The sequence below is a fragment of the Scyliorhinus canicula genome, chromosome 7 (assembly GCF_902713615.1).
Source record: "Scyliorhinus canicula chromosome 7, sScyCan1.1, whole genome shotgun sequence".
Taxonomy (NCBI): Eukaryota; Metazoa; Chordata; class Chondrichthyes; order Carcharhiniformes; family Scyliorhinidae; genus Scyliorhinus; species Scyliorhinus canicula.
In genome coordinates, this window is record NC_052152.1 from 28,389,272 (window position 1) to 28,415,007 (window position 25,736).

The 25,736-nt window shown below is 41.8% G+C and overlaps 1 protein-coding gene across 11 annotated transcripts in view; it reads right to left on the reverse strand.

Annotated features, from left to right (window-relative positions):
- Nucleotides 1-308: 308 nt before the first annotated feature.
- The window catches only part of LOC119968812 (protein SON), a 106,532-nt gene continuing 81,104 nt past the window's right edge, over nt 309-25,736 (reverse strand). Inside the window, exons 6-14 of one of the 11 annotated variants that reach the window (XR_005461247.1) lie at nt 23,700-23,876; nt 22,868-22,978; nt 16,111-16,227; nt 14,527-14,609; nt 12,647-12,762; nt 10,275-10,370; nt 9,827-9,974; nt 8,492-8,560; nt 1,971-2,086 (exon numbers count right to left, since the gene is read on the reverse strand). Coding sequence is in view for 5 of the 11 variants with exons in the window: in XM_038801626.1 (XP_038657554.1) it covers nt 392-556; nt 1,971-2,086; nt 8,492-8,560; nt 12,647-12,765; nt 14,527-14,609; nt 16,111-16,227; nt 22,868-22,978; nt 23,700-23,876 (957 nt within the window). In the remaining 6 variants the exon portion in view is untranslated. Of the gene's footprint in view, nt 557-1,970; nt 2,087-8,490; nt 8,561-9,826; nt 9,975-10,274; nt 10,371-12,646; nt 12,766-14,526; nt 14,610-16,110; nt 16,228-22,867; nt 22,979-23,699; nt 23,877-25,736 lie in introns of those variants that run through there. The other 10 variants (XR_005461246.1, XM_038801628.1, XM_038801626.1 and 7 more) reach the window with 10 other exon arrangements.

A 25,736-nucleotide genomic window follows, 5' to 3' on the forward strand; every position in this document is an offset into this window, starting at 1 on the left:
AGGCTGGGAACCCTGGGTCAAGTAACTGACCTGACTCCCTTGTCCACCATCCACAAATTACAGGGAAGGAGTGTGATTGAATACTCTCCACTTGCCTGGATGGGTGGCTGTTCCAACAAGCAGAGTGAATTTTAAACACTGCCAAGTGGTTTTATTACTGAAAGAACCATAGGTTGCCTCATTGAAAATGTGTATTTACAAATGCATTTTGTTATGATCATGCTCATTGCTGAAGTTCTACATAATATCTGGGGATTAGTGCTAGATATCGCTTCACAATTCATGAAAAGAACTTACTTAAAATCAAGTTCCACAACAAATTTAAAACATCTTTATTTACATAATCACTAAACAAGCTATAAACAATTTAATGGCAGGTACTGAAAATAATTTACATAGCATCATCTGAAGCACTCTTGAAACTTCCGGCTGAAATAGCACCGTCCTTTGGAACAAGTCCCATGGTCTGCAGGGCAATAGTGGCAGCTGAAGCCTTGGCATGCTTCTTGTTAGGACTAGGGAAGCTGGGTTTGTACTCTGTGCCATTGATCATCACCTATCACAGAAATGTGTAGACTGTAAATGTGACGATCAGTCTTATCACTGCAGAGAGACCAGTTGCAAATTTATCACAGTTCATTTTATTTTTCATAGATTTTTGATTAAAATTTAAGCATCAGCTGTTTGACAATATAAATAGCTAAGTTTGTTACTTTTTGTAAAATGCTTACAAAGTTGACTACACTTGGGTCAAATAAAACTAGGCCAACGTTGCCCCACTGTGAGCCCTGAATATTACAACGTGTGTATTCTGTGAGTGAGGGGTCACTATCACACCATACCACAGACCAGAGGGGGATGTCTCCGAGTACAGCAGGAGAACATCAAGTTTCTAGTGATATGACATAATGGCTACATATATTTTTAAGAAGGGCATTCTGAAACTCATTTCCCCTGTCCCCTTTATAAAGTGAGTTCAGCTATCTTGCCATAAATAATTCAAAGCTTTACTTACAGTTCAGTGCTCCCTCCGTTTGTCAATATATTCAATTTTATTCAGATTATCCTGAACATATATCAAGTATTGTACTTTATATTCTGATATATATTCTGATTTAGCTTAGTTTCTAAGTGGCCGCACTCACCATGTTTCAAGGTGGAAGAGTTCTGGAGCTTAAAGTCAAAATGGCTTAAAGACATCCTCAGAGCGGCAGTCAACAGTGATTGCCACTCTGTACTGACATACCTTAAATTGTAAAGTGCCAGTCTTGCCTGATCTTCTTGACTCAAGGAGAGACTCGGGCAGCGAAATGCTTCTGGACAATTGCCAGGTAAACCCTTACCTAGTTTCATAGAATTTACAGTGCAGAAGGAGGCCATTCGGCCCATCGAGTCTGCACCGGCTCTTGGAAAGAGCACACTACCCAAGGTCAACACCTCCACCCTATCCCCATAACCCAGTAACCCCACCCAACACTAAGGGCAATTTTGGACACCAAGGGCAATTTATCATGGCCAATTTACCTAACCTGCACATCTTTGGACTGTGGGAGGAAACCGGAGCACCCGGAGGAAACCCACGCACACACGGGGAGGATGTGCAGACTCCGCACAGACAGTGACCCAAGCCGGAATCGAACCTGGGACCCTGGAGCTGTGAAGCATTTGTGCTATCCACAATGCTACCGTGCTGCCCAAAACATCCTGGGAACTTCCGAGTGGGATTCCGCAGCACATCTTTGGGATAGCCCTCCAAATCTGACGCTGGGGAGCCAGGAAAGCTAAGGCTCATACTAATTCCAAGATCTCCATATTAGTAACCTGGACATGTCCTAATTGTGTGTGAACATGTGTAAAACATCTATTTGCTTCTCATGGTATTGTTCGGTTCAGTATTTTTGCAGTAGCCCATGAAAATGGAGAAACTAGCTTAAAACTTAAAGGAGAATTTTAATATCCTATTTTCTCACCTTAAACAGAAAATGTTTGCGATGATCAGGACCACTGTCATGAACCATTAAAAAATCAGGTGGTGGCCATTTCCTCTTGTTACAAATTTCCATCAATGCAGAAACAGGATGTTTTCCTAAGGACACAAACAGAAAAAAAAACATTTAATCATCCTAAAGTGGACCAATAAAATATAACAACAAAGAACAAAGAAAAGTACCTCATAGGGTCACGCCTTTCGGTCCTCCAAGCCTGCGCCAACCATGCTGCCCATCTAACCTAAAAACCTTTTACACTTCTGGAGCCCAAATCCCTCTATTCCCATCCTATTCATGTATTTGTCAAGGCGCCCCTCATACATCACTATCATACCTGCTTCCACCACCTCCTCCGGCAGCGAGTTCCAGGCACCCACTACCCTCTGTAAAAAAAACTTTCCTCACACATCTCCTCCAAATTTTGGCCCTCACACCTTCAATCTATGTCCCCTAGTAATTGACCCATCCACCCTGGGAAAAAGCTCCTGACTATCCACTCTGTCCATGCCACTCATAATTTTGTAGGCTGCTATCAGGTCGCCCCTCAACCTCCGTCGTTCCAGTGAGAACAAACCGGGTTTATCCAACCTCTCCTCATAGCTAATGCCCGCCAGACCAGGCAACATCCTGGTAAACTCTTCTGTATCCTTTCCAAAGCCTCCACATCTTCGAGTAGTGTGGCGATCAGAATTGAACAGTTTATTCCAAGTGCAGCCAAACAAAGGTTCTATACAACTGCAGCATGACTTGCAAATTTTTATACTCAATGCCCCCGCCAATGAAGGCAAGCATGCCGTATGCCTTCTTGACTACCTTCACCTTCTTCGCCTGGGTTGCCACTTTCAGTGACCTGTATATCCACATCCCTCTGCCTGTCAATACTCTTAAGGGTTCTACCATTTACTGTATAGTTCCCACCTGTATTAAGACCTTCCAAACTTCCAAAATGCATTACCTCACATTTGGCTGGATTAAACTCCATCTGCCAACTCTCTGCCCAGGTTTCCAACCAATCTTTCTCCTGCTGTATCCTCTGACAGTCCTCATCACTATCCGCAATTCCACCAATCTTTGTGTCATTCGCAAACATACTAATCAGACGAGTTACACTTTTAAAAAAATAAATTTAGATTACTCGATTATTTTTTCCAATTAAGGGGCAATTTAGCGTGGCCAATCCACCTAACCAGCACATCTTTGGGTTGTGCGGGTGAAACCCACGCAGACACGGGGGTAATGTGCAAACTCACACGGACAGTGACCCAGCGGTGAATCGAACCTGGGACCCTCGCGCTGTGAAGCCACAGTGCTATCCAAATTGTGCTACCATTCTCCCGGTGTCTGCGTGGGTTTCTTGCGGTGCTCCGGTTTCCTCCCCCAGTCCAAAGATGTGCAGGTTAGGTGGATTGGCTATGCTAAATTGCCCTTTATATCTAAAAAAGTTGAGGTGGGGTTACTAGGTTACATGGCTGGGGTGGAGGCATGGGCTTGGGTGGGGTGCTCTTTCTAAGAGCGGGTGCAGACTCGGTGGGCCGAATGGCCTTCTTCTGCACTGTAAATTCTATGACTTCTTTGTGGTCTGTGAGGAGCTGCAATTGGGTACACTGCCTGTAGATGTAGTTGTCCGGAATGCTGAAAGCTTCATGGACATCCCACATCTCACATGTGAAGCATTTCACCCCCCTAACTGCCATTTCTAGAACTAATAAGTTAATTTAAAAATAGATGCTTATCAAATTAAAATAAGTTACAGTTAACTATATGCTTCCTAGCACTAGATTTCTACTATAAATGTAAAATGTAAAATTTTAAATGTTTTTTTAAATTGATACAGATTCCTTATCAGCCAATCAAATCACAGCCTTCCTGTGGTGTCATTTTTCAGTTTATTCCCCCCAGTGGGAACACTCAGTCAGTGAATCAGTGAAACCATTTACCTTCCCGCGCCTCTGTTCAAAAATCTCCCGCACAGCTCTGCTCCCGATGTTTAATTTTCACCTTCTCCCACCTAACTCCCTGTTTTTAACCCAACTCCAAAGCACTCTCATCCAGCCAACTAGCACTCACATTGCAGACAAGCAGCACTAAGTGGCTTCCCTGTTTATAGGCCTCCAATTCCAATGCTCTGGAAACTGGATTAAACCACACAATTTACTAGCTACACTTGAGTGTAACTCAGCTGACTCCTGTTCCATGAATGCAACTACCCAAAAGCGCAGGAACTAATAAAAGGGGTACAGTCACACCTGAATATCTTAATCCCCATGGAAGAAACAATGTTTGCCGTAACGGAACAGCACCTGCTCAGCCCACGGCCTGGTGGAGGCAGAGGGGAGACCTGATAGAGGTCTATAAAATTATGAGACGCATAGACAGGGTGGATAGTCAGAGGCTTTTACCAAGGGTGGAAGTGTCAATTACAAGGGGGCAAAGGTTCAAGGTGAGAGGGGAAAGTTTAAGGGAGATGTGCGGGGTGAGTTTTTCACGCAGAGAGTGTTGTGTGCCTGGAACGCGCTGCCAGAGGATATGGTGGAACAGGCACATTAGCAACATTTAAGAGGCATTTGGATGGGTACATGAATAGGGAGGAAATACAGAGAAACGGACCGAGTAAGGACAGAAGATTTTTTTTTAGTTAGGGCATCATGATCAGCACAGGGCTGAAGGGCCTGTTCCTGTGCTGTACCTTTTTTTGTTCTTTGTTCAATCAGCACTCTCTTCTTATACAAGGTAAATTGTTGCTCCCTTCTCATTTGGTATTATTGTGAATTTTCCTGATAAGTCCAAGATGAAAAGCTTTGACAAAAAAAGTTTATTTTTTCAGCAATACTCAAGTTCTGTACTGCCAAGTGACTATTTAGTACAATCATGCCTTCGACTCCAAAAATGTGTGGGTTAGGTGGATTGGCTATCTAAATTGCCCCTTAGTGTCCAAAAGGTTAGGTGGGGTTATGGGGATAGGGTGGAGGCAGGGTCTTAAGTGGAGTGCTCTTTCCAAGGGCCGGTGCAGACTCGATGGGCCGAATGGCCTCCTGCTGCACTGTAAATTCTATGACCTCCCTGCTGCCCACGTACTCCTCAAATCACATGATACCCTGAGAGACCAAAAATCTGTCTTATTTCAGCCTTAAATGTATTCAACAATGGAGTATTAACAACCTTCTGGGGTATAGAATTCAAAAGATTCACAAAACTTTGAGTGAAGAAATTTCTCCTCATCTCAGTCCTAAAAGATTGGCCCTCTATCTCAAGATTGTGCCCCCTTGATCTAGATTCCCCAGCCAGGGAAAATAATCTCTCAGTGTCTACCATGTCAAGGCCCAGCACAATCTTAAGTCAATCTTAGTCACATTCACCTGATGAAGGAGCTACGCTCCGAAAGCCCGTGATTCCAAATAGACTTGTTGGACTTTAACCTGATGTTGTAAGGCTTCTTACTGTGCTCACCCCAGTCCAACACAGGCATCTCCACATCAATCTGAAGTTTCAATGAGATCACGTCCTATTCTTCTAAACTCCAAACAGTATAGGCCCAATTTACTCCCCTCTCATCAAAGGACAACCCTTTAATCTGAGGGAAATATGTCATGAACCTGTGCGGTACTGCCTCCAATGAAAGTATATTGTTTCCTTAATATGGAGGCCAAAATTCACATCGTACTCCCAAATGTGGTCTCAGCAAAGCCCTCTACAGCTGCAGCAAGATTTCTATATTCCTGTATTCCTTCCAATTAAGGACAATGTGCCGTTCCTAATTACTTGATGTGCCTGCATGCTAACGTGCTCATTATACCAGTACACCCAAATCCCACTGAATATCAACATTTACAAGTTTCATGCATCTTAAAGAATATTTTGCTTTCCTATTTTTACAACTAAAGTGAGTAATCTCACACTTCACCACATTTTACTCCATCTGCCATCTTCTTCTCTCGCTCACTTAATCCATCTCTTTGCAGCCTCCCTGTCCTCCTCACAGCCTACATTCCCAACTAGCGTTGTATCATCAAACTTAGATACATTATTCTCTGCCTCTCCATCTAAGTCATTTAGACCCAGTACTGATCCATAAAATCCATACAGTCCAGAAAGAGGCCATTTGGCCCATAGAGTCTGCACCAACCCTCCAAAAGAGCACTCTACCTAGGCCTACTCCCCCGCTCTATCCCCATAACCCCATGCTTTGATCATGGCCAATTCACCTAATCTGCACATGTTTGGACTGTGGGACTGTGAGACGAAACAGGAGCATTCAGAGGAAAGACACGCAGATTGGGTGGGGGTGGTTCAAATTCCACACAGTCACCCAAGGCCAGAATCAAGCCTGGGCCCCTGCCGCTGTGAGGCAGCAGTGCTAACTACTGTGCCACTGTTCTTAACCTTTTTTATTAATAAACAATTTTATTCAGGTAGTTTTTGGCTTTGTAAACAGTTACAGACATCAATAGAAAGAAAGCAAAAAAGGCAAAAATGTGCAAACATCCACGTACATTCAATACTTCAATCGTAACATTCTGCACAAGCCCGCTCCTCTCCCACCGGTACTACCTGCCATTTTATCCCTCTCTACTCTTACCCTTGTTTTTAGCACCCACGGGACTTGACGCCCACAAATCCCTCCCAGTACCCCCTAAGCTTAGGGCATACCCAAAACATGTGAACGTGGTTCGCTGATCCTCCTGCGCACCTAGCGCATTTGTCCTCTATCCCAAAGAATTTGCTCATCCGAGCCACCGGCATGTGGGCCCGGTGAACGACCTTAAATTGAATCAGCCCGAGCCTGGCACATGTCGCGGTCGAATTTACCCTACTCAGGGCCTCTGCCTCCCTTGACTAGCCAAACTGCTAGCCCGGTGACTCAACACTCCGGCGCCCTCCTGTCTCATTCCCATTGTTTCCCCGTCCTCCTCCCAACTCCCCGGCGCCCCATCCCCCTCTCCAACCCACTGGAGCAAACTCACTGGCACAGGAAGGCATGGACATCAACAAAACAAAAAAAAACCGCCAACCCACGTCCTTGGCCCCCCTTGCTGACCGGCCCCCCTTCGTTACCATGCCAGCTCCAGTGTCCTCCGCGAGGCGCACAAAATGTACAAATCCGCCCAAAAAGGAAAAAACAGAAAAAAGAGGAAAAAACAAAAACATAAGAGAAAAAAAAAAACAACCCAAACCAATGTCCATGAACAAAGGAAAGAGTCCCAAATGTTCCGCTTGGCACCTTTGACCCAGCAAACCGTTGAATAGCATTCCAGGCCCATTCGGCGTACCTTCCTACGGTAGTCCTCGGGTCCTAATTCGCGCCCGTGGGGCCTTTTTTCGGGACCAGCCCCTGATCCCTCGCAAAATCCATCGCTTCTTCAGGCTCGGAGAAGTAGTGGTGTTGCCCTGGTGCATGACCCATAAACGAACCGGGAACAACAGACCAAACTTCACGTGCTTCTTGAACAGCACCTCCTTGACATTCTTAAAGGCTGCTCGCCGCCGAGCCACCTCCTGGCTTAGGTCCTGCTAAATGCGGAGAACACTGTTGTTCCACGTGCTGCTCCTGGCGCTCTTTGCCCACCGCAGCACCCGCTCCTTGTCCACGAACCTGTGGAGCCTATTCACCATCGGGCGGGGGGGGGGGGGGGGGGGGGGGGGTCCGCCCGGCCGCCCCTGCCTTGCCTGCACTCTGTGTGCCCCCTCCAGCTCCGCCGGTCGCGGAAAGGCTTCGGCCCCCATCAGCTGCATCAATAGGTCTGCTACAAACGCTGCGGCATCAGCTCCCTCAGCCCCCTCCGGGAGGCCGACCATCCTCAGGTTGTTCCTGCGGGCTCTATTCTCCAGCTCCTCCACTCTGTCCAGCAGTCTTCTCTGCCGCTCCTTCAGCCCGTCAACTTCTAGCGCCGCAACCGTCTGCGCATCCGCCTGCTCCTCCACCGCCTCTCCCAGCTCCTTAACTTTAACATCTTGCGCATCCAGCCTCTGGTTCAGCTGATCCACCGCTTTCTGGATTGGGTCCAAGCTGTCCCGCTTCAGCGCTTCAAAACTGGATTTCATTACCTGAAGCATGTTATCCAGCGCCTGGTGGATTGCTGAGTCTGGGGTCCGTGTGTCCGCCATCTTAGGTTCCAGGTAAGTTTCTTCAGGTCTTTGTCTCTGTCCCTTTTTCTATCTGTTCTTCTGCCTCCTGGACTCCCGCTGTTCCATGTGCCGCAGCCCGCTCCTCAGCACTTTCACCGCCGCTCAGCTCTGTGGTCCCGCTATCGTGGGGAATCAGCCCCTAAACGCCCGCCGGAGTGAGAGCCCGCCGAATGTGCAGCTCACTCGGACATCGCCGCCACCGGAAGTCTCCACTATTCTTATCCTTGCAGCACTCCACTAACCACAGTCTGCCAACTTGGAAATGCCCCGTTTATCCCTATCCTTTGCTTCCTTTCCATTAATTAATCCTCTACCTATGCTAATACATAATTAACAAATATCAATATTTAGTGGATAACATGGCATATATTAAATTATACCTGATAGATCCTTCACAATGGGGAAATTTGCAGATTTCTTCTGTGTTTTTTCACCTTCTGCTACAAGACCTAAAATGGCACAAATATCAGTCATTAATTTGTGCAAGAACCATACTTCTGATATAAACCTAACTTTCAAGACTCCACTAATACTTAAAAGATAACCAAATATTGGAATATTAAGAAGATTTTAAAATCTTTTTCACAGATTGACTGATGGAAAACATTTTAATATCGGAAAATCAATGTGGCATTATCAGCCAGAGTTGAGAAGGTGATGCGTTGGCACTGAATTAGAATTAGAAAATATGTTTGTACAAGATGTCCTCAAAGAGAATGGAGTTGCTTTTTTGTTTGTTCCCCAGTAAAAGGTGCTTCACTTTTCTTGTCACATTAGATGGACAGCATGTGGCACTGAGAGCTTGCATTTGGGATCCCAGTAGGTGACTTCGGAAACCAGAGTGCAGAGATGTAGAGAAAGAACGAACAACAGGTGGAAATTGAAGGAGGGCAAAGTTACACCAGTAAATCAGTGGAGAGCGATTGTGCGGGTGTAAAAATGGGCAGTAAAAAGCACAACCGGATTACCAGAGTTGTAGGTAATTAGTGGAATTTGAGGCCTACTGCTCAACAAAGAGCATATAAAATGGTTTTGAGTGACTGGTGTGATCATATAGTCCAAAGATGTGCGGGGTTAGGTGGATTGGCCATGCTAAATTGCCCGTAGTGTAAGGTTAATGGGGGGATTGTTGGGTTACGGGTATACGGGTTACGTGGGTTAAGTAGGGTGATCATTGCTCGGCACAACATCGAGGGCCGAAGGGCCTGTTCTGTGCTGTACTGTTCTATGTTCTATGTTCTATATAGGCAACTGTACTTTACTCAGAATTTCCTGGCTTTCTCAGTAATGAATATTATTGTTAGATGTAAAATCTGCGATAGTAATTCAAGCAGTTCCTAAAAGCAACTTCAGAAATATTTTGAGCAATTTGATCATTTTACTCAGGCGGTCTGGCCGTAACCCCTTTCAAAATGGAGCCCTGCCATATCGCTCATGGCAGCAGGGAGTTAACGTTACCGATTCTATTTTGAGACTATCACTGCCTCATTTACAAAATCTGACCCCAATGAGCTACTTAAATTATCGTGCTTCTGACTTTGACTTTAATAGTCTACATGAAAAACTGCTACATTAGCAGTGAGACCACCACTTTAGAAAATCTCAGCAGGTCTGGCAGCATCTGTAAGGAGAGAAAAGAGCTAACGTTTCGAGTCCAGAGGAAGCAATTCTACTCATTGGGTCTCAATAAACAAAAGACAAAAGAGCATCATTACCTTTCCGATCAGTTTTGAAGTCAACAACTATAGGTTCTACAGGTCCATTTTTGTTTTTCCCCAGCCCTTCTCCTTCCCTCCATCCCATTTTCTGCATCAAATGTGCACCCACTCCTCCAGTTAAAGGTGCAGCCTTCAGGAACTGATCCTGTTTATAAGTAGACAGGTACAGTAAAAACAAATCTTACAATAGTTCAAAGTAGTCCTTTTCAGGCAGATTGATTAACACAATCTGCGAATTCAGGAATGCTTAAGCACTCAGAACATTTTAAAATATAAATCAAACATTCCATAATGTAAATAAAAATAATTACGCCACCGTTTAAAAAAAACTGTGAAGAGTTTTAGGGAAAAAGAAGCATGCATGAAAAACCTCTGTCTGCTCTGCAAACAGTTAAGTTGCAGGTTAAAAATATGTATTTGAAAACTCCTTAAAAAAATTACATACCTAGACCCCTGCTGCACCCGGTGTGTAGTGAAAAGTAGGGTTGAGACTGACCATGGCAACAAGGCGGCAACAAGGATTTGACCCTGCACCGGGTTTCTGTACATAGAAGTGAAAGTTCACAGGTCAGTCTGTGAACTATCACCTCTCTTTGTCCTTTCCATCTCCCAACCATGCATTTCAACAGATCACCAGGCACTACTGAATACTAATATTTCAGATATTTTTAAGTTGGTAACAATTAATAAATGAAGGGAAGCACAATTTAGCAGTCAAATGTTATGATTTCTAAGGCGTTAATGGGCAATATTACTACATACTGACATGAATTGAAGCCATTAAAAACAGCAGACCTAGCAGTGTAATAGACAATACAACCTTGGTCACATTCAGTCATTTTTGAAAAATTACCGTGTGGTGAATTTCCCAAATGACTTGGCTATCAAGGCAGCTACTCGTCGGAGACTACAAATAAAAAGCACAATACAATGTGCTCAAGAAAAATATGTTAGGGTTACCAAGAAAGTTATCTGTATTTAATGTTTTTACAACATGTTTGTCTGCCAAGCACTAAATAAATAAGATGTTGTGCTGAATCACAACCGTTGATGTATCAAATAACAGCAGCAAAAAAAACAGTGGGATCTATCTTGACTTTTGGCTGGCCAACCAGTGATGGCCAACCCTGTGATTCTGAGGCCACAGAGTTATTTAATTATGACTAACCAACTGTGGGCTTCAAACGGGCCTCAAAATCAGACGGGCAATTTGAAGGGGTGAGAGCCAGGGAGGGTGGAGTCTCCCAGGACATCAACAGCCAGATTATTTTTGTGCCCCCTGGAGGAGCACCCCAGGGCAGGAGTCAAGCAATTCCAACCTAAGAAAACAATTGGGGATCTGTTAACATCATATCATCTCAATTTCCCTGTCAAAAGTGGCCTATTGCCTGAAACAAGAGGCATCCAGCATGTCCGGCCGTAAACCCCTTTCAAAATGGAGTATTGCCATATTGTTCATAATAACAGCTCCATTTTGAGATTTTCACTGCTCACTAATGCCAGGTGAAGCCAGTCAAAAATCGACCCCAGCATGTGGGAACCTCCCTACTGATACCATAGTTGCTTTTGAAGCAATACTCAGAAGAATGGTGGGTAGAATGCGAGCATAACCTAATGTGGTACATAATGAAGATAGGAGTAGATACTGAATGCAGTTTTATTCTGGTGACAACTCAACAAATAAGCATAAGATAATAATGGATAACATAGATAACAGTTTACAGGTTTAATTTCCCAACTACAAATAAAAATATGAGATTATATTAAAAATCTCAAATGAGATCAGTACAGAAAGCTCATCTAGGTCTTAGGTTTACAAACTTGAGTTCCCAACGGATCCACAAAGAGAGTCCCTGACATGATCAGATTTCTATCCATTTGCCAATGGTACTTGTCTGTTTTTGATTTACCAGTATTTGCTTTCTGTTACAGAATACTAATAATGTTTTCTGTATTGGTAACCCCGCTTTTGCTGTCTTTTGGCCATTAGTAATATGCATCAATAATTCTCAGGGATCAACCACACAGAAAAGTCTAAAAAAACACTGGAGTGGGTAAGCCAAGGTTCTAGTGAAAATTGAGACTGAACAAATGCAACATGCATTTTATTTATTACAAGGTTAGCCAAGTTAACACATTCACTTTAGATCTGATAAATCTGATGGTGTTATTTTAGCTATCGCATGGATCACATTGGGAAAAGGCTTCAGTGGTGCATGCAGAGGTCATCAAGCCTCGTTTTAGACAATAATCAGTCTGCCCAATTGTGTAGCTATCAGACCATATACAACAAATGGAATATAAGGCAATGGATTAAACCATGGTAAAGACATTGACAGCGAGGGATTTTGAAATATTTTCAACCCAGGAAATGGCAAAACCTCAAGATGTTATTAAAATGTTAAGCTATGCCAGTACTATAGTTGTTCCAAAATTGTTTTACGGCCATTATTTTTAAATTTAAAAGCATCAGATCCAAATGTGTTTGTTAAATGGTGAATCTGAAGAGCCAGATTTATAAAGGGCTTAGGTTGAGAAAATTATATCTAAAATGTGCAATTGAAAATAGTTTAGAAGTCGCATTAATTTGCATTTTCGCCATTTTGAAACAGCTATGACTTTAATTAATATTGAAATTGCACTTTTCATTCCAACTGAACGGAAACATCTTTGAAGCTTAAACCATTTGATTCTTTAAACAAATATTAAAATGCATGCAAAAAACTGTCTAAACAGCTAAATATATTTCATGAAATCAACCAAGGATCTGGAATACCAGCTGCCTCATCCCAAAAACCTGGATTGGGTTTTACTTACTTCCATTTCCTTCTTCCCCTGTTTTTCCAAGAACCTCACAAAAGAAAGAGGCAACCATGCAGAGAATGATACAAACCCCTGCCAAAGTCGCCCAGGGTTTCGTCCTGCTTTTGTACCTGCTTTGTAATGATAGAATTTTTTATCATCAACATCTGTTTCAATATCTCCAATGTGTATTCAGTTCACAGATCCAATTCAAATACAATTTACGCGGAAAAGAGACACACGTATTAATCAAATAATTGGTAACAAATAATTCTCTTTCCATATTTTCCACAGCAAAGCTCTGGAATACATTTGATCTGTTACATAATTACTAATACACTGTGACGCAAAAAAATATATTTCATGCTTTTTTTCTCCGTATCACCTTGAGTATTGGAAAAAGAAAGTCTTATGGTGTAAAGAATTCCTCGAATATTCAAACGACTGTCTTGGCAAAAATAATGGTTGAAAGTAAAATGATGTCCCCTGAAAATGATACTCTTTATTTAAAAAAAAAATAAATTTAGAGTACCCAATTCATTTTTTTTTAAATTAAGGGGCAATTTAGCATGCCCAATCCGCCTACCCTGCACATCTTTGGGTTGTGGGGGTGAAACCCACGCAGACACGGGGAGAATGTGCAAACTCCACACAGTGACCCAGAGCCGGGATCGAACCTGGGACCTCGGCGCCGTGAGGCAGCAGGGCTAACCCACTGCGCCACCGTGCTGTCCTCCCTTGAAAATGATACTCTTAATGTACAGCACCCAGTTAAATACCCAAGATCTGTGACTAAAATTTATCGTATTTAATTATCATTATTTCATTTATCACTATTTCATTATCATTATTACATTTATAACTATTTAATTAATGTTAATATAAAACGGCAATTATACATTTAAAAAGGGAAAGGCATTTTCAAGATCAAGAAAAATTGCCAGTTTATTTGTCCTTAAAATGTCATAGTTTTAAGGGTTTTTTAAATTGAAAGAAAAAGCCATAAAGGGGTTAACCCAGCATGAGGAGAGCAGATCGCCTGGTTATCTTGATTTTACAGTGTTTGCATGCTCAACCAGAAGTCATGACTCTACTTTAGTCAGCTTTAGTCACTGAGCAAGTTCTTCCAGCTAAGAGCTGGAAGAACCACAATATGGTAAAAAGTAACGTAGCAGGGGGCAGCATGGTGTTGCAGTGGTTAGAACTGCTGCCTCACGGCGCCAAAGTCCCAGATTCGATCCCGGTCTGTCCGTGTGGAGTTTGCACATTCTCCCCGTGTCTGCGTGGGTTTCGCCCCAACAACCCAAAGATGTGCAGGGTAGGTGGATTGGCAACACTAAATTGCCCCTTAATTGGAAAAAAATAATTGGGTACTCTAAATTCTATTTTTAAAAACATAGCTCTGCTTCTACGGCCGGAGGGAGAGAGTGAAGTTGCACTCAAAGGATCATACTAGCTTTGCCAGAGATCCTCTGGATGTTTACAAACTGTAAAAACAGCACAGAAAACATCTTGAAAAAACTTGCTATTGATTCCCCACCCCTTATAGCAGCTGAAAATGGAAGCATAGCAGTGAGAATGAGGACAAGGGAAACGCCTAGAGGAAGTAAAATACAGATTTAAAAGAAAGAAGAAAATAATGTAAGAGAGATTAGAGAAGTTGTAGACAAGTCAAAGATCAGTAAATGTAATTTCTAGATCTCCATAAGTCATTCCATGTAAATGTGAATAATAGAACGTTTTAAAGGTAAGAGGGAAATAAAATATTTGAAACCATTCAAGGACAGCCCAATGTAGTAAATATCCATATAGAACAACATAAGTTTGAAAGGTATAATTGTTGTGCATTCATGACATACATAGAATAAAAGATATATGAAACAATTGTTTCATACCAATTTTGGCTCGGACTCCAGTTAGATTCTCTTTGTATAACTGCATCGCTTGTTTGTGAACTGGATACATCACTGAACATAAACTGAAACAGACATTAGTTTCTTTTCTCTAGCGTATTAACTATAAGAGGTGAAATACCAACCATGTGTCAGTCAGAATTTTGTCAAAATATGCAAAAATCTGAAGTATTACTTTTCCTTTTAATCTTTTCCTTGTTTACACTGAAATCAGCTTAAGTAGCCAATTGAAAATAATACATTGTTACTTTTTTATGCAAGAACACTTGGTTGGGCAAGATGGTTATCAAAACATCATTACAATTCTCTGAAAGGCTTAGGATAACAGATTTAAATATCACAAAAAGTCCTTTCACAGATTTAACAGTAAATTACTACACATAATGAAACTGCATATACCTATTATCATAGAATCATAGAATTTACAGTGCAGAAGGAGGCCGTTCGGCTCATCAAGTCTGCACCGGCTCCTGGAAAGAGCACCCTACCAAAGGTCAGCACCTCCACCCTATCCCCATAACCCAGTAACCCCACCCAACACTAGGGGCAATTTTGGACACTAAGGGCAATTTATCATGGCCAATCCACCTAACCTGCACATCTTTGGATTGTGGGAGGAAACCGGAGCATCCGGAGGAAACCCACACACACACGGGGAGGATGTGCAGACTCTGCACAGACAGTGACCCAAGCCCGAATCGAACCTGGGACCCTGGAGCTGTGAAGCAATTGTGCTATCCATAATGCTACCATGCTGATTCTGATTAATGTGAATTTTCTAACTGTTAAAAAATATTACACACAAAACCCATCGAAGTTTCATACTTTTCCCTCCTGAAGCTTTTTATCTAAATCTTGAGGGGGAGCTCATCACATGGTGCATTTATGCCATTACATATTTGCATATGTTCTACATATGTCATTCAATTTTTCAGCTATTTCTGCATGAATCCATGGATAACTTCCTTAAATACATGCAGAGCCTCAAATGCAGTGCCAGTGACCACTTCAGACGTCAGTGGAAAGATCTGAGAAATATTTATTGCAGTCTCTACAGTTTAGCCCAAGTCTTAATTGAGCCCTGTTAGAATCACGTCTAAGAACTCTCAGATTGTGGAGAGAAGACAGTTGTTTCCCAATTCTAACACTTGTCATTGAAAGCACTATCTCCTCTGCAGCTCAACCTCATTTTGTAACAAAGCCATTCGTCTTGCCAAATTAACTTTAAGCAACAGCAGTTGAATTCAATCAAAATCAGAAAAGAATTTATTTCACTCTGTCTGAATATTATTCTATGTAGGATACACAGAGACGATGGCAACCTCTTAAAGGATTTCAGCTGATATATAATCGATAGGCAGAGCTATTATGTTTAAGATTGCTGATGATCAGCCAATTGCAAAACAACCTCACCTTCACTGACTCATGACACACACTAAATTGTAGCTTTTTGTTTTTATTCACTGTCTCTGTGTAACTACTGGAAGTGCAGTTCTAAATACAAACAGTTCCCAGACATTATTATTTTAAATTCAATGCTGACAAAATAACTTAGTCCCTCATTACCTTCCTGATCCAAGCTTGAGGACCACTATTTGATAATTCCTCATAGGTCAAGACTTGAGCTCCAGTGCTACCTGTGAATTGACCAGGCAGAGAGTTTGACTGAGCCCACACGTCAATCTGACAAAAAAGAAAATAAATATTTGAACAATATTGAAAATAAGCAACAATTGAAAGTTTGCTTCAAATCTGATTAAACCTAAATAACATGAAGATATAAACATCCGGAACCATTGTTGAATTGCAATCGTTAAGAATTCTCAAAGTTATGAATGACCAGGTTGCTGTTGCATCAAGAAGGAATGTTGACCAGGACATTAGAAAAAGTGCTGCTCCTCTCTGAATAATGCTATGAACAGCTTCTCTGACAATGTACCGCACCCTTAGTACTGCACTTGGGTGTCAGCCAGGGACTTGAGGTTGCAACATACAAATTAGGGTCAGGAGTAGACCATTCAGCCCCTCAAGCCTGCTCCACCATTTAATAAAATTATGGCTGATCTGATTGTAACTTCAACTCCACATGCCCACCTACCCCCGATAACCTTTCACCCCCGTGCTTATCAAGAATCTTCCTACCTCTGACTTAATAATAATCAAAGATTGCTTCCACCGCCTTTTGAGGAAGAGAGTTCCAAAAACTGACAACCCTCAGAAAAAAATTCTCCTCATCTGTGTTTTAAATAATGACTCCTAGTTCTAGATTCTTCCACAACAGGAAACATCCTTTCCACATCCACCCTGTCAAGACCCCTCAGGATCTTATATGTTTCAATCAAGTTGCCTCTTACTCTTCTAAACTCCAGCAGAAAGAAGCCCAGCCTGTCCAACCTCTACTCATAAAACAACCCGCCCAATCCAGGTATTATTCTATGTTATAGCTTTGGGTTTTCCACAAAGAGAAAAGGTATGGAGATGCCACTTTGTTGTATTCTTACAAACACGATGAGAGGTTTTATTAGGGATATTTCTCCTACAATCTAAGATGGAGGACTGAAGCCCATGCAAACACTCTCTGCTGATGTAAAGTACAACAACAACTGCGTAACATTTTTACAACAAACCCACTTATGCATTATCTCTATACATTTATGAATATATATACAACTCAATAAGACAGTCCCTCAGGTGGACATCTGTTCCTTTTGGGTTGTATTCAACATTCTGGAACCTGGCAACTTGAGACCTTGGAAATATCCTCTGTTCCTTCAGTCGGTGGTGCTTGCTGGGAAGTCACTCCAGTGTCCATCTCAAGTTATTGAAAATTCCTCAGGAACAGAATCTGAACCTGCCTCTGCGTTTGGACTCTGTTCTGAAGAATCACTGTCTAAATTTTCCAAGGGAAATATGTCTTGAGGTGTTTCCGTGATTTCACTTCCTGAAGCAAGTAATGAAGAATCAGCATGATGTCGCCAAACTCTTTTCACCATCTGTCTGTACGGTGTAGGATATTGAACCTTTCTTTGCTAGGAACATAGAAGGTACCCATTTCCCGTGTGTGGTGTAGCTACTGGATAGCACTCCTTTAGGGACTAGTCGCCTTTTAGAGTTTTGTTTCCTCCTAGCAATCTGTGACAATCTCTGAAGTATCAGGTGTTATCAACAAATCAAATGCTGTTCTCAATTTCCTTTCGAACAGCAGCATTGCTGGTGAACTCTGTATTGCTGTATGTGTGGTGTTCCAGGAAGACATTAAGAATTTGTTTACTCTTTTTGTCAATGTACCTTGGTCCTTCAATGCCTTGATGGAATGTTTCAATGATTTAACAAAATGTTCGGCCAACCCATTTGTTGCAGGATGGTACAGAGCTGACTTTACGTGCTGTATACTGTTTCCTCAAAAGTATTCCTTGAACTCATGTCACTTACGACCTGCTCCGGTGTACCAAATCTTGTGAATATTTTATCTAGCTTCTCAATGGTTTGTTCTGTCACCGTGGATTACATGATCATGATTTCTGGCCATTTACAGTGTGCATCCACAATCACGAGGAACAGGTGACCATCCAGTGGACCAGCATAACTGATGTGTATTCTCTGTCATGGCTATGTCAGCCATTTCTATAGACGCAATGGTTGTACTGATGGAGTGTTCCTTAGTTTAGCACAGGACTGACATTTGCCCCACTTTCTCTTCAATTTGAGCATCTAATCCTGGCCACCAAAAATAATAGCGTGCCTGTCCCTTCACCCTCATCACACCAGGATGTTCCTCATGTCAAGGACTTTATTATGCAAGCGCGGAGGAATAATCACTTGGATTCCCCATAATAGAGCTCCATTCTGGACTGTCAACTCAATTTTTCATGTGATGTAGGGCTTGAAATCTGGATTTTTACAATGGATATCTGACATTGTTCCTTTTTGGACCATGTCCATCACCTTCCCCATCACTTAATCAGTTCTTGTGTATCTCTGACCTTGAGATTAGGTCACAGGTACATTATACACTAGTGTGAAATACAGGATGCTAATGAAATGTTCTTCTGGTTCTTGTTTGGCTTGTAATGGCAATCTTGACAAAGCCAGCATTTGCATGCTGCTCTAACTTTCGATATTGGCTATCCTAAGGGAATGCCGATAATATCAAAGACCATCTCTGCAACCTACCCGCATCTAAAGAAGGAATACCTTTATACAGCTCACAAATTGTCGTCAAGGGTCGGTGATCCATTAAGAGAGTAAAATAACGCCTATAAAGGTAGTGGTGGAACCCATTGCCATTTTCTTCAGCTCCATGTATAAGCCATCTTTATCGATGATGTGATTCAGGTAATTTATGGAATTCTTGAAAAAGTCACACTTTTCCTTTTTAAATTGGAGATTATGGCTTTGTAAACAATTTTTTAAATCTTTATTATTGTCACAAATAGGCTTACATTAACACTGCAATGAGGTTACTGTGAAAATCCCCTAGTCGCCACACTCCGGCGCCTGTTTGGGTACACAGAGGGAGAATTCAGAATGCCCAATTCACTTAACAGCACGTCTTTCGGGACTTGTGGGAGGAAACCCACGCACACACAGGGAGAACATGCAGACTCCGCACAGAAAGTGACCCAAGCCGGTAATTGAACCTGGGACCCTGGCGCTGTGAAGCAACAGTGCTAACCACTGTGCTACTGCGCCGCCCCATCAGAGTATCTTCCAAATTCTTCAAGTGATCTTGTTCAATATCATCTAAATAACATTGCACCCCATTTAACCCACTCAGAATCTGATTCACGGACAGACAAAGAGCAGGAGGAGATGTTATTGCAAAAGGAAGTCGCCTGTAACAAAACAGACCTCAGTGGTCACGATAATGAGTAGCAGCTGTAATTTTGCAGCCACATTCATTTGTAAATACGCCTGTGAAAGATCAATTTTACTGAATTTCTGTCCGCCAGAAAGACCAGCAAACAAGTCTTCGATCAGCGACAGTGGATAGTCATCTGCGCACAATACCGGGTTAACAATTGTTTTTAAATCTCCACATAATTCTCACTGAACCTGTGCGTTTCAGTCCAGAAACTATTGGTGTTGCCCAATCACTTGTAGCAACTGGTTCAATGGCTCCTGGCCTTTCCAGTTCTTTTTCAGATTTTTGGCGCATGGTACGTTTCTGGCTTTGAGACATTTTGGTGGACCGTTTGGCTTGATCTTTAGTTGCTCTTTAACTCCAGTCACAGAGCCCAGTGAATCTTCAAACCATTTCTAATATTTCTTTAGAAGTTGTTGTAGGTTATTATTTGAATCCACTAGTTGATTCAACTCTTCCCATTTGAGTTGAAGCTTTGCCAGTCATGCCGGCAAATAAAACAGGAAAATTTCCAAAGACAACATGGCGAGGCAACTCCACTGTTTGACCATTTATTTCTACTTTCACCATAAGGCACCCTTTTAATAGTACAGCCTCTTCTGTGTACGTCCTTAGGATCACATTTGATGGTTTTAATGGCTCACGTTTCAATTGTTAAATATAAGTTGTCTCAGGTATTAAAGAGACAGCTGCGCTTGTGTACACCTCCGTTTTAATTTGGTGACCATCAAGTTTTGGAAATGCCCAGAAATGTTGGTGATCGCCCTGCACTACAATATCCCTAGTTTCAGCCTGACGTTGCTCAGGTATGTCGTATTTTGAGTGGTCTTGAACTTTCTCTCTTAATTTATAAGCATAACTAGTCTGCTGAGATGTGTTTTCTTCTTGCATATTTTGGTGTTGATGAAGTTTGCTATGCCCAGCATTCTTTCGCAATATGGCCCTTTTTACCACAGTTTTTTGCACTTACGTTCTCTACACCAGCATATCCCCGCTGAGTGTCCAGCCTGTGTACATCCATGACATGGTTGTACCCTTACAGCCTTGTTTCTTGTGATGTCCATTTTGTGGATCTTCACTCCAGCCCCTATCTGTGAAGCTTCTTTTGTGGTTGGCTTCATTGGCGTGACAACTTCCACAGCAGCTTGGAGAGTTAAATCACTTACAGTAGGCCGCTTCTTCTCAATAGCTTCACTGCGGAGTCCACAAACCAGCCTATTACAAACAGTGTCATCAAGTGTTACACCAAACTCATAGTATTTTGCTAACCTTCTTAATGTCACTACGAATTGTAAAATACTTTCACCTTCTTCTTGACTACGGCAGTGGAAATGAAACCTTGCTGAAATTAACAATGGTTTAGGTGAGAAATGGCCTTCTAAAATCTTTCATTAGTTCGAGGTCCAGGTTCTCCAGTGAACACGCCATTAAGACAAAACTGAAATAAGGCGAGTTGTGGAGGGGTGTTGTTGACAGGGGAGTTATGGTTGTTTATTGAGTTTTTTTGTTGTTCTTCTGATATTTTGTGTATATATGTGAAAATGCCTTGAATAAAACATAAAAAAACCTAAAATCAGGAACAAAGCTGTATAAAGATGCTCATTGAGGTATGGCATTGTTAATTGTAAAAAGCCCATGTGTGTTACATGCAGGGAGGTACTGGCAAATGAAAGTTTAAAACCCTCAAAACTCGAATGGCGAGTTTGAGGACAAACCTCATGATTTTTTTCATAGGGTGCAGCGAGAACAGAAATCGTCAGCTGAAGTCTTCGCAGAAATGTAACATTGAATGGCAAAGCAAGTGAGTTTGTGAGGACCAAGCAGGCTCACCTATCGCATTTAAGGTAAGTGAAAATGGTGTGCCGCAATGGTCAACCGGTGTGGATCATTAAGGGCGGCCGGCGTGGGCCGCGAAGGTCGGGCGGTTAGTAAAAGTGGGTACCGAGGAAAAATGTTTGAAAAACACTGCATGATAGGACTTCTCTCCAAGTTTTGCCGGATGTTTAAGTTTTATGCCCTACCGAATTGAGAAAAGCTGTGACCTTTAGGTCCTAGGGTCGATGTTTCCACCAACTTCCTCCTTTCCCATTCTTTTGTATGTATGGCAAAAGTGATCCCCTTGTCCACAATATAACTGAGAATTTTTCTGTTTGCTTTTCTGTGGTATGACTTTTTCCTGACTGGTGGCCTGTACAAGAGTCAGAGGACTTCAGAATCCCCATTCCCTCAGCCCGTTAAGCTTCGCCGTGTGTGCGGTCCCTGTAGCCCAGACTCTACCCACTTCAACAGCAAACAAGTTTTCGAACTGTAGTTTTTCTTACGGTTGTGTTCTATTATTTTTTTCTTGTTTAAACCCTTCAACTTCGGAAGCTTGCTTCGTCTGACGTGTAAGGGAGTTCATTCCTGAGAATCTTTCTCCACTCCAGTTGCTGTCTCCACTGATATTGTCAACGTTTTTTTTTAGAAATGTGTTTTTTGCCTCAATCCTCGTCACCAGTTTTCTCCTTTGTCATATCGTTGAGTTTGCCGTAAAGCGGAAAGGTATGGAGGTGTAACACTGTCGGATTCTTACAAACATGATGAGAGGTTTTATTAGGAGATGTTGCTCGTGCAATCTAAGTCGGAGAACTGAAGCCTTCGCAAACACTCTCTGCTGACATGACTACAGATCACATGACGCTTAACCAACAGGGATGTATTCTCTGATACATAACAGTCTAGTAAACTGCTTCATAACTGCTCCCAATGCATTGACTTACTTCCTTAAATAAGGGTACCAATATTGTACACAGTACTCTAGATGTGGTCTTATCAATGTCCTATATAACAAGCATACCCTTTTATACTCAATTCTCCTCACAATGAATGATAACATTCTATTAGCTTTCCTAATTGCTTGTTGTGCCTGCAGACTACATTTTTCCAATTCATGCATGAGGACACCTGGATCCCTCTGCATCACAGAGCTCTGCAATCTCTCACCATTTCAATAATATGCTTCTTTGTATTTTTCCTGCCAAAATGGACAATTTCACATTTCCCACATTATACTCCACATGCCAGTTCTTTGCTCACTCGGTTAGCCTATCTATATTCCTTTGTAGCCTCCTTAAGTCCTCTTCACATCTTATTTTCCTACCTATCCTAGTGCCATCAACAAATTTAGAAACCATACCTTCGATCCCTTCTTCCAAGTCATTTATATAAATTGTAAAAAGTTGTAGCCCCAGCACTGATCGCTGTGGCAGACCACTCATTACAATTTGCCAACCAGAAAATTACCCATTTATGCCCACGGTTTGTTTCCTGTTAGCTGGTCAATCTTCTATCCATACCAACAACCTTGGGCAAGATTCTCAAGTTTTCATTTCTGAAAGAAGTCTTAATCTTGAATCTATTTTTCCTTCTCAATTTCATGCAATAACCCGGGCCTAATCAAAAATCATTTCCCAGACATACCTGTTCCTGTGCCCGAAGGATCATTGACATGGCCTCTACATCGTAGGGATTTTCTACAAGACGTTTCTGAGCTGTTGCTCTCTCACTCATTGTAACAGAAATATCCACTGCCTAGAAGACAAAATACTAATATTACCACACGGAGTGACAGAATTGCTGTGCTTTTTTTCTTCCTTACAACAATTTTTGACCTCTTTTCCTGAATGTTGACTCTTTGATATTTCATCCAAGTGACCAGTGTTGATGCATGAGCCTCAAGGGTTTAATACTGTCTCCTGATGCCATTATACTGATGCCAAAATGTGTGCAATACACAGATGATAAACAATGACCATAGGCGATTATTTCATCCTTGAAGGTGCACCAAAGTCAATTGTCCCAGCTCTTGCACTACCCCAGCTAATGTCAGCGAACTCAGCACAGTCTGCTTATTGAGTTTAGAACCTTCCTTGCTGCACACTGGACAAACTAGGTGAGCCACATGGACATGGAGTTGAATTACTGTTTAAGATAAAAAGCAACTCTCCCATTTCCATTTTTTCCTTTGGACAGTGTTTAATAAAGCAAAATACAATATCAATTAATTCTAACAGTGAATTGACAGATTTATTTTTACAATGTGTGCCTGAAAAATTAGAATGGTAACAGATTTCAAATCTCAATTCCTCTCAATATGTGTACATTTTCAAAAATATAGAGATTTCTACATAAAAGTTTTGCCAGGTCGTTTGCACATTGTTGCAAAGTCTCAGAGATCAATTTTTAAAATGAGCACCTCCAGCATACAGATTAGTTACACCCAGTGTTTAATTGTCAACAACACAACGCTCACCTGAGTACAGAGATCTGTAAAGACATCATCAGTGGTCTCTTCACTGTCTTTCTCCACAGGAGCCCACTCACCATAAACTTTCAGAACCTCTTTCTTCCTGTGCTGTGTGCCAGAGGAGACTGGGAACTCCTTCGTCAAAGCCACCTGGGTTTTTGGTGCTGGCTTCACAGCGGCATTCTGGTGATAAAGAAAGAGTCGATATTAATTTAAAACATTTAAACATTCCTCTTCACAACAGAGGTGCTTTGATGTTACTTATTTCATTAGCTCCACTTCAGTAGGGTTGAAGAGCGAAGACAAGCCCTACGTTCCATGAAGTCATCTCTGAGAGAATAACATCATGGAGTCAAAGTTTGGGCTTTGCTGTCTTTTTGGAAGGAGAAAATGCTGAATTGGATGAATGATTAATACAAATTGCCTATAGTATTTGTTTATAAAGCAGATTTCAGTTTCAGTGCAATGCAAGAATTATAAAAGGATTGCTGAAAAGATAGGCGTATTGTTGAAGCTTTTCGTCTTGCACGCATCAGTAGAGAAGCAAGAATACCAAATTTAAAAAGGAGCAATGATTTATACTGTATGAGAAAATGGTGCTGATTGGTTGGCAAGTCAACATTGATTGGTTGAGGCATTGCTATGGAGAACGCACCAGGTTACTGTTGTCCTCCATGCTTTAGTTTCATCCAAATAAGATACATTTTCTGGACACGTTCCTTTTGCCTGCAGAGGACAGGTCCCTGTATATGAATACGTGTAGCTTCGAGTAAGTGAATATGGCGAGCCCGCATAATCTTAAATTGGTTGTTCGTGTAATTCCCAGCACACTCGGAATTATTAAGCGTGTGCTATCCAATCCCAGAATCACATCCAATGTTAGACATTACATTCGGAGTTTTACAAACTTGGGTTGGTTGAATACAGTCAGTTATCTGCCTATTGCAAAAAACTGAAAGGACATGCTCATTTATTTATAAAAGTGTCAATTTTTTATATGTTACAATAATTACAATGCTGGATGTCCAATAACAGCATAATTTAACTTGTCAAACTCTGGTTTTGAAGTCTTTATGAGTGGAATGTATCATTTGAGTGAAATCTATTGGCATATTATTGCATTTATATTTCTCAATGTATCAGTGGCAAATGATGAATGAATGCATGTCTCATATTTGACAGGATTAGAACAAAATCCCCACCATATTATAATGGAAGCACAGAATATTAGTTTTGTTCTATATTAAGGTAGATATGTGCAGTTAACACATGCTAATTAGTATCCAGTATGCATAGAGGAGGATTCTAAACCATTGGGTTTAGTTGAGTTCTCCTGGCCTTGCACAATAAGTGTCATGAAACATCTATTTCAAAGAATACACAAAAATGCACTATTCCAAGCTAACGGATATATTGTTCAGCCTTGGGTGAGAATCGATTTCCAGTTAAACACAATAATCAGGAGGTTGATGTTCAAGATGTGGGCAGCACGGTTGCATATTGGTTAGCACAGTTGCTTCACAGCTCCAGGGTCCCAGGTTCAATTCACGGCTTGGGTCACTATCTGTACAGAGTCTGCGTGGGTTTCCTCCGGGTGCTCTGGTTTCCTCCCACAGTCCAAAGATGTGCAGGTTAGGTGGATTGGCTATGCTAAATTGCCCTTAGTGTCCAAAAAGGTTAGGTGGGGTTACTGGGTAACGGGGATTGGTTGGAAGTGGGAGCTTAATTGGGGTGCTCTTTCCAAGAGCTGGTGCAGACTCGATGGGTCAAATGGCCTCCTTCTGCACTGTAAATTCTATGTGTCACTCCCTTGCTAAGAGTATGAAAGTGTCACCTCATCATCTGGATCCCCATTGTGAAATTCCTGTATTTGCATCATAGGTATGGACTAAACGTGCCACAAAGTTTGGGCTACTGTCAAAAAATAAATTCCGACACTGAAAATTAACTTTTCATGTGTGGAGATTCATTACTTCAACTTTTGATGGTTGCAGCTTTTTATTTTATTGCAATATAATTTAAGAATATATAATTAATTTTTTC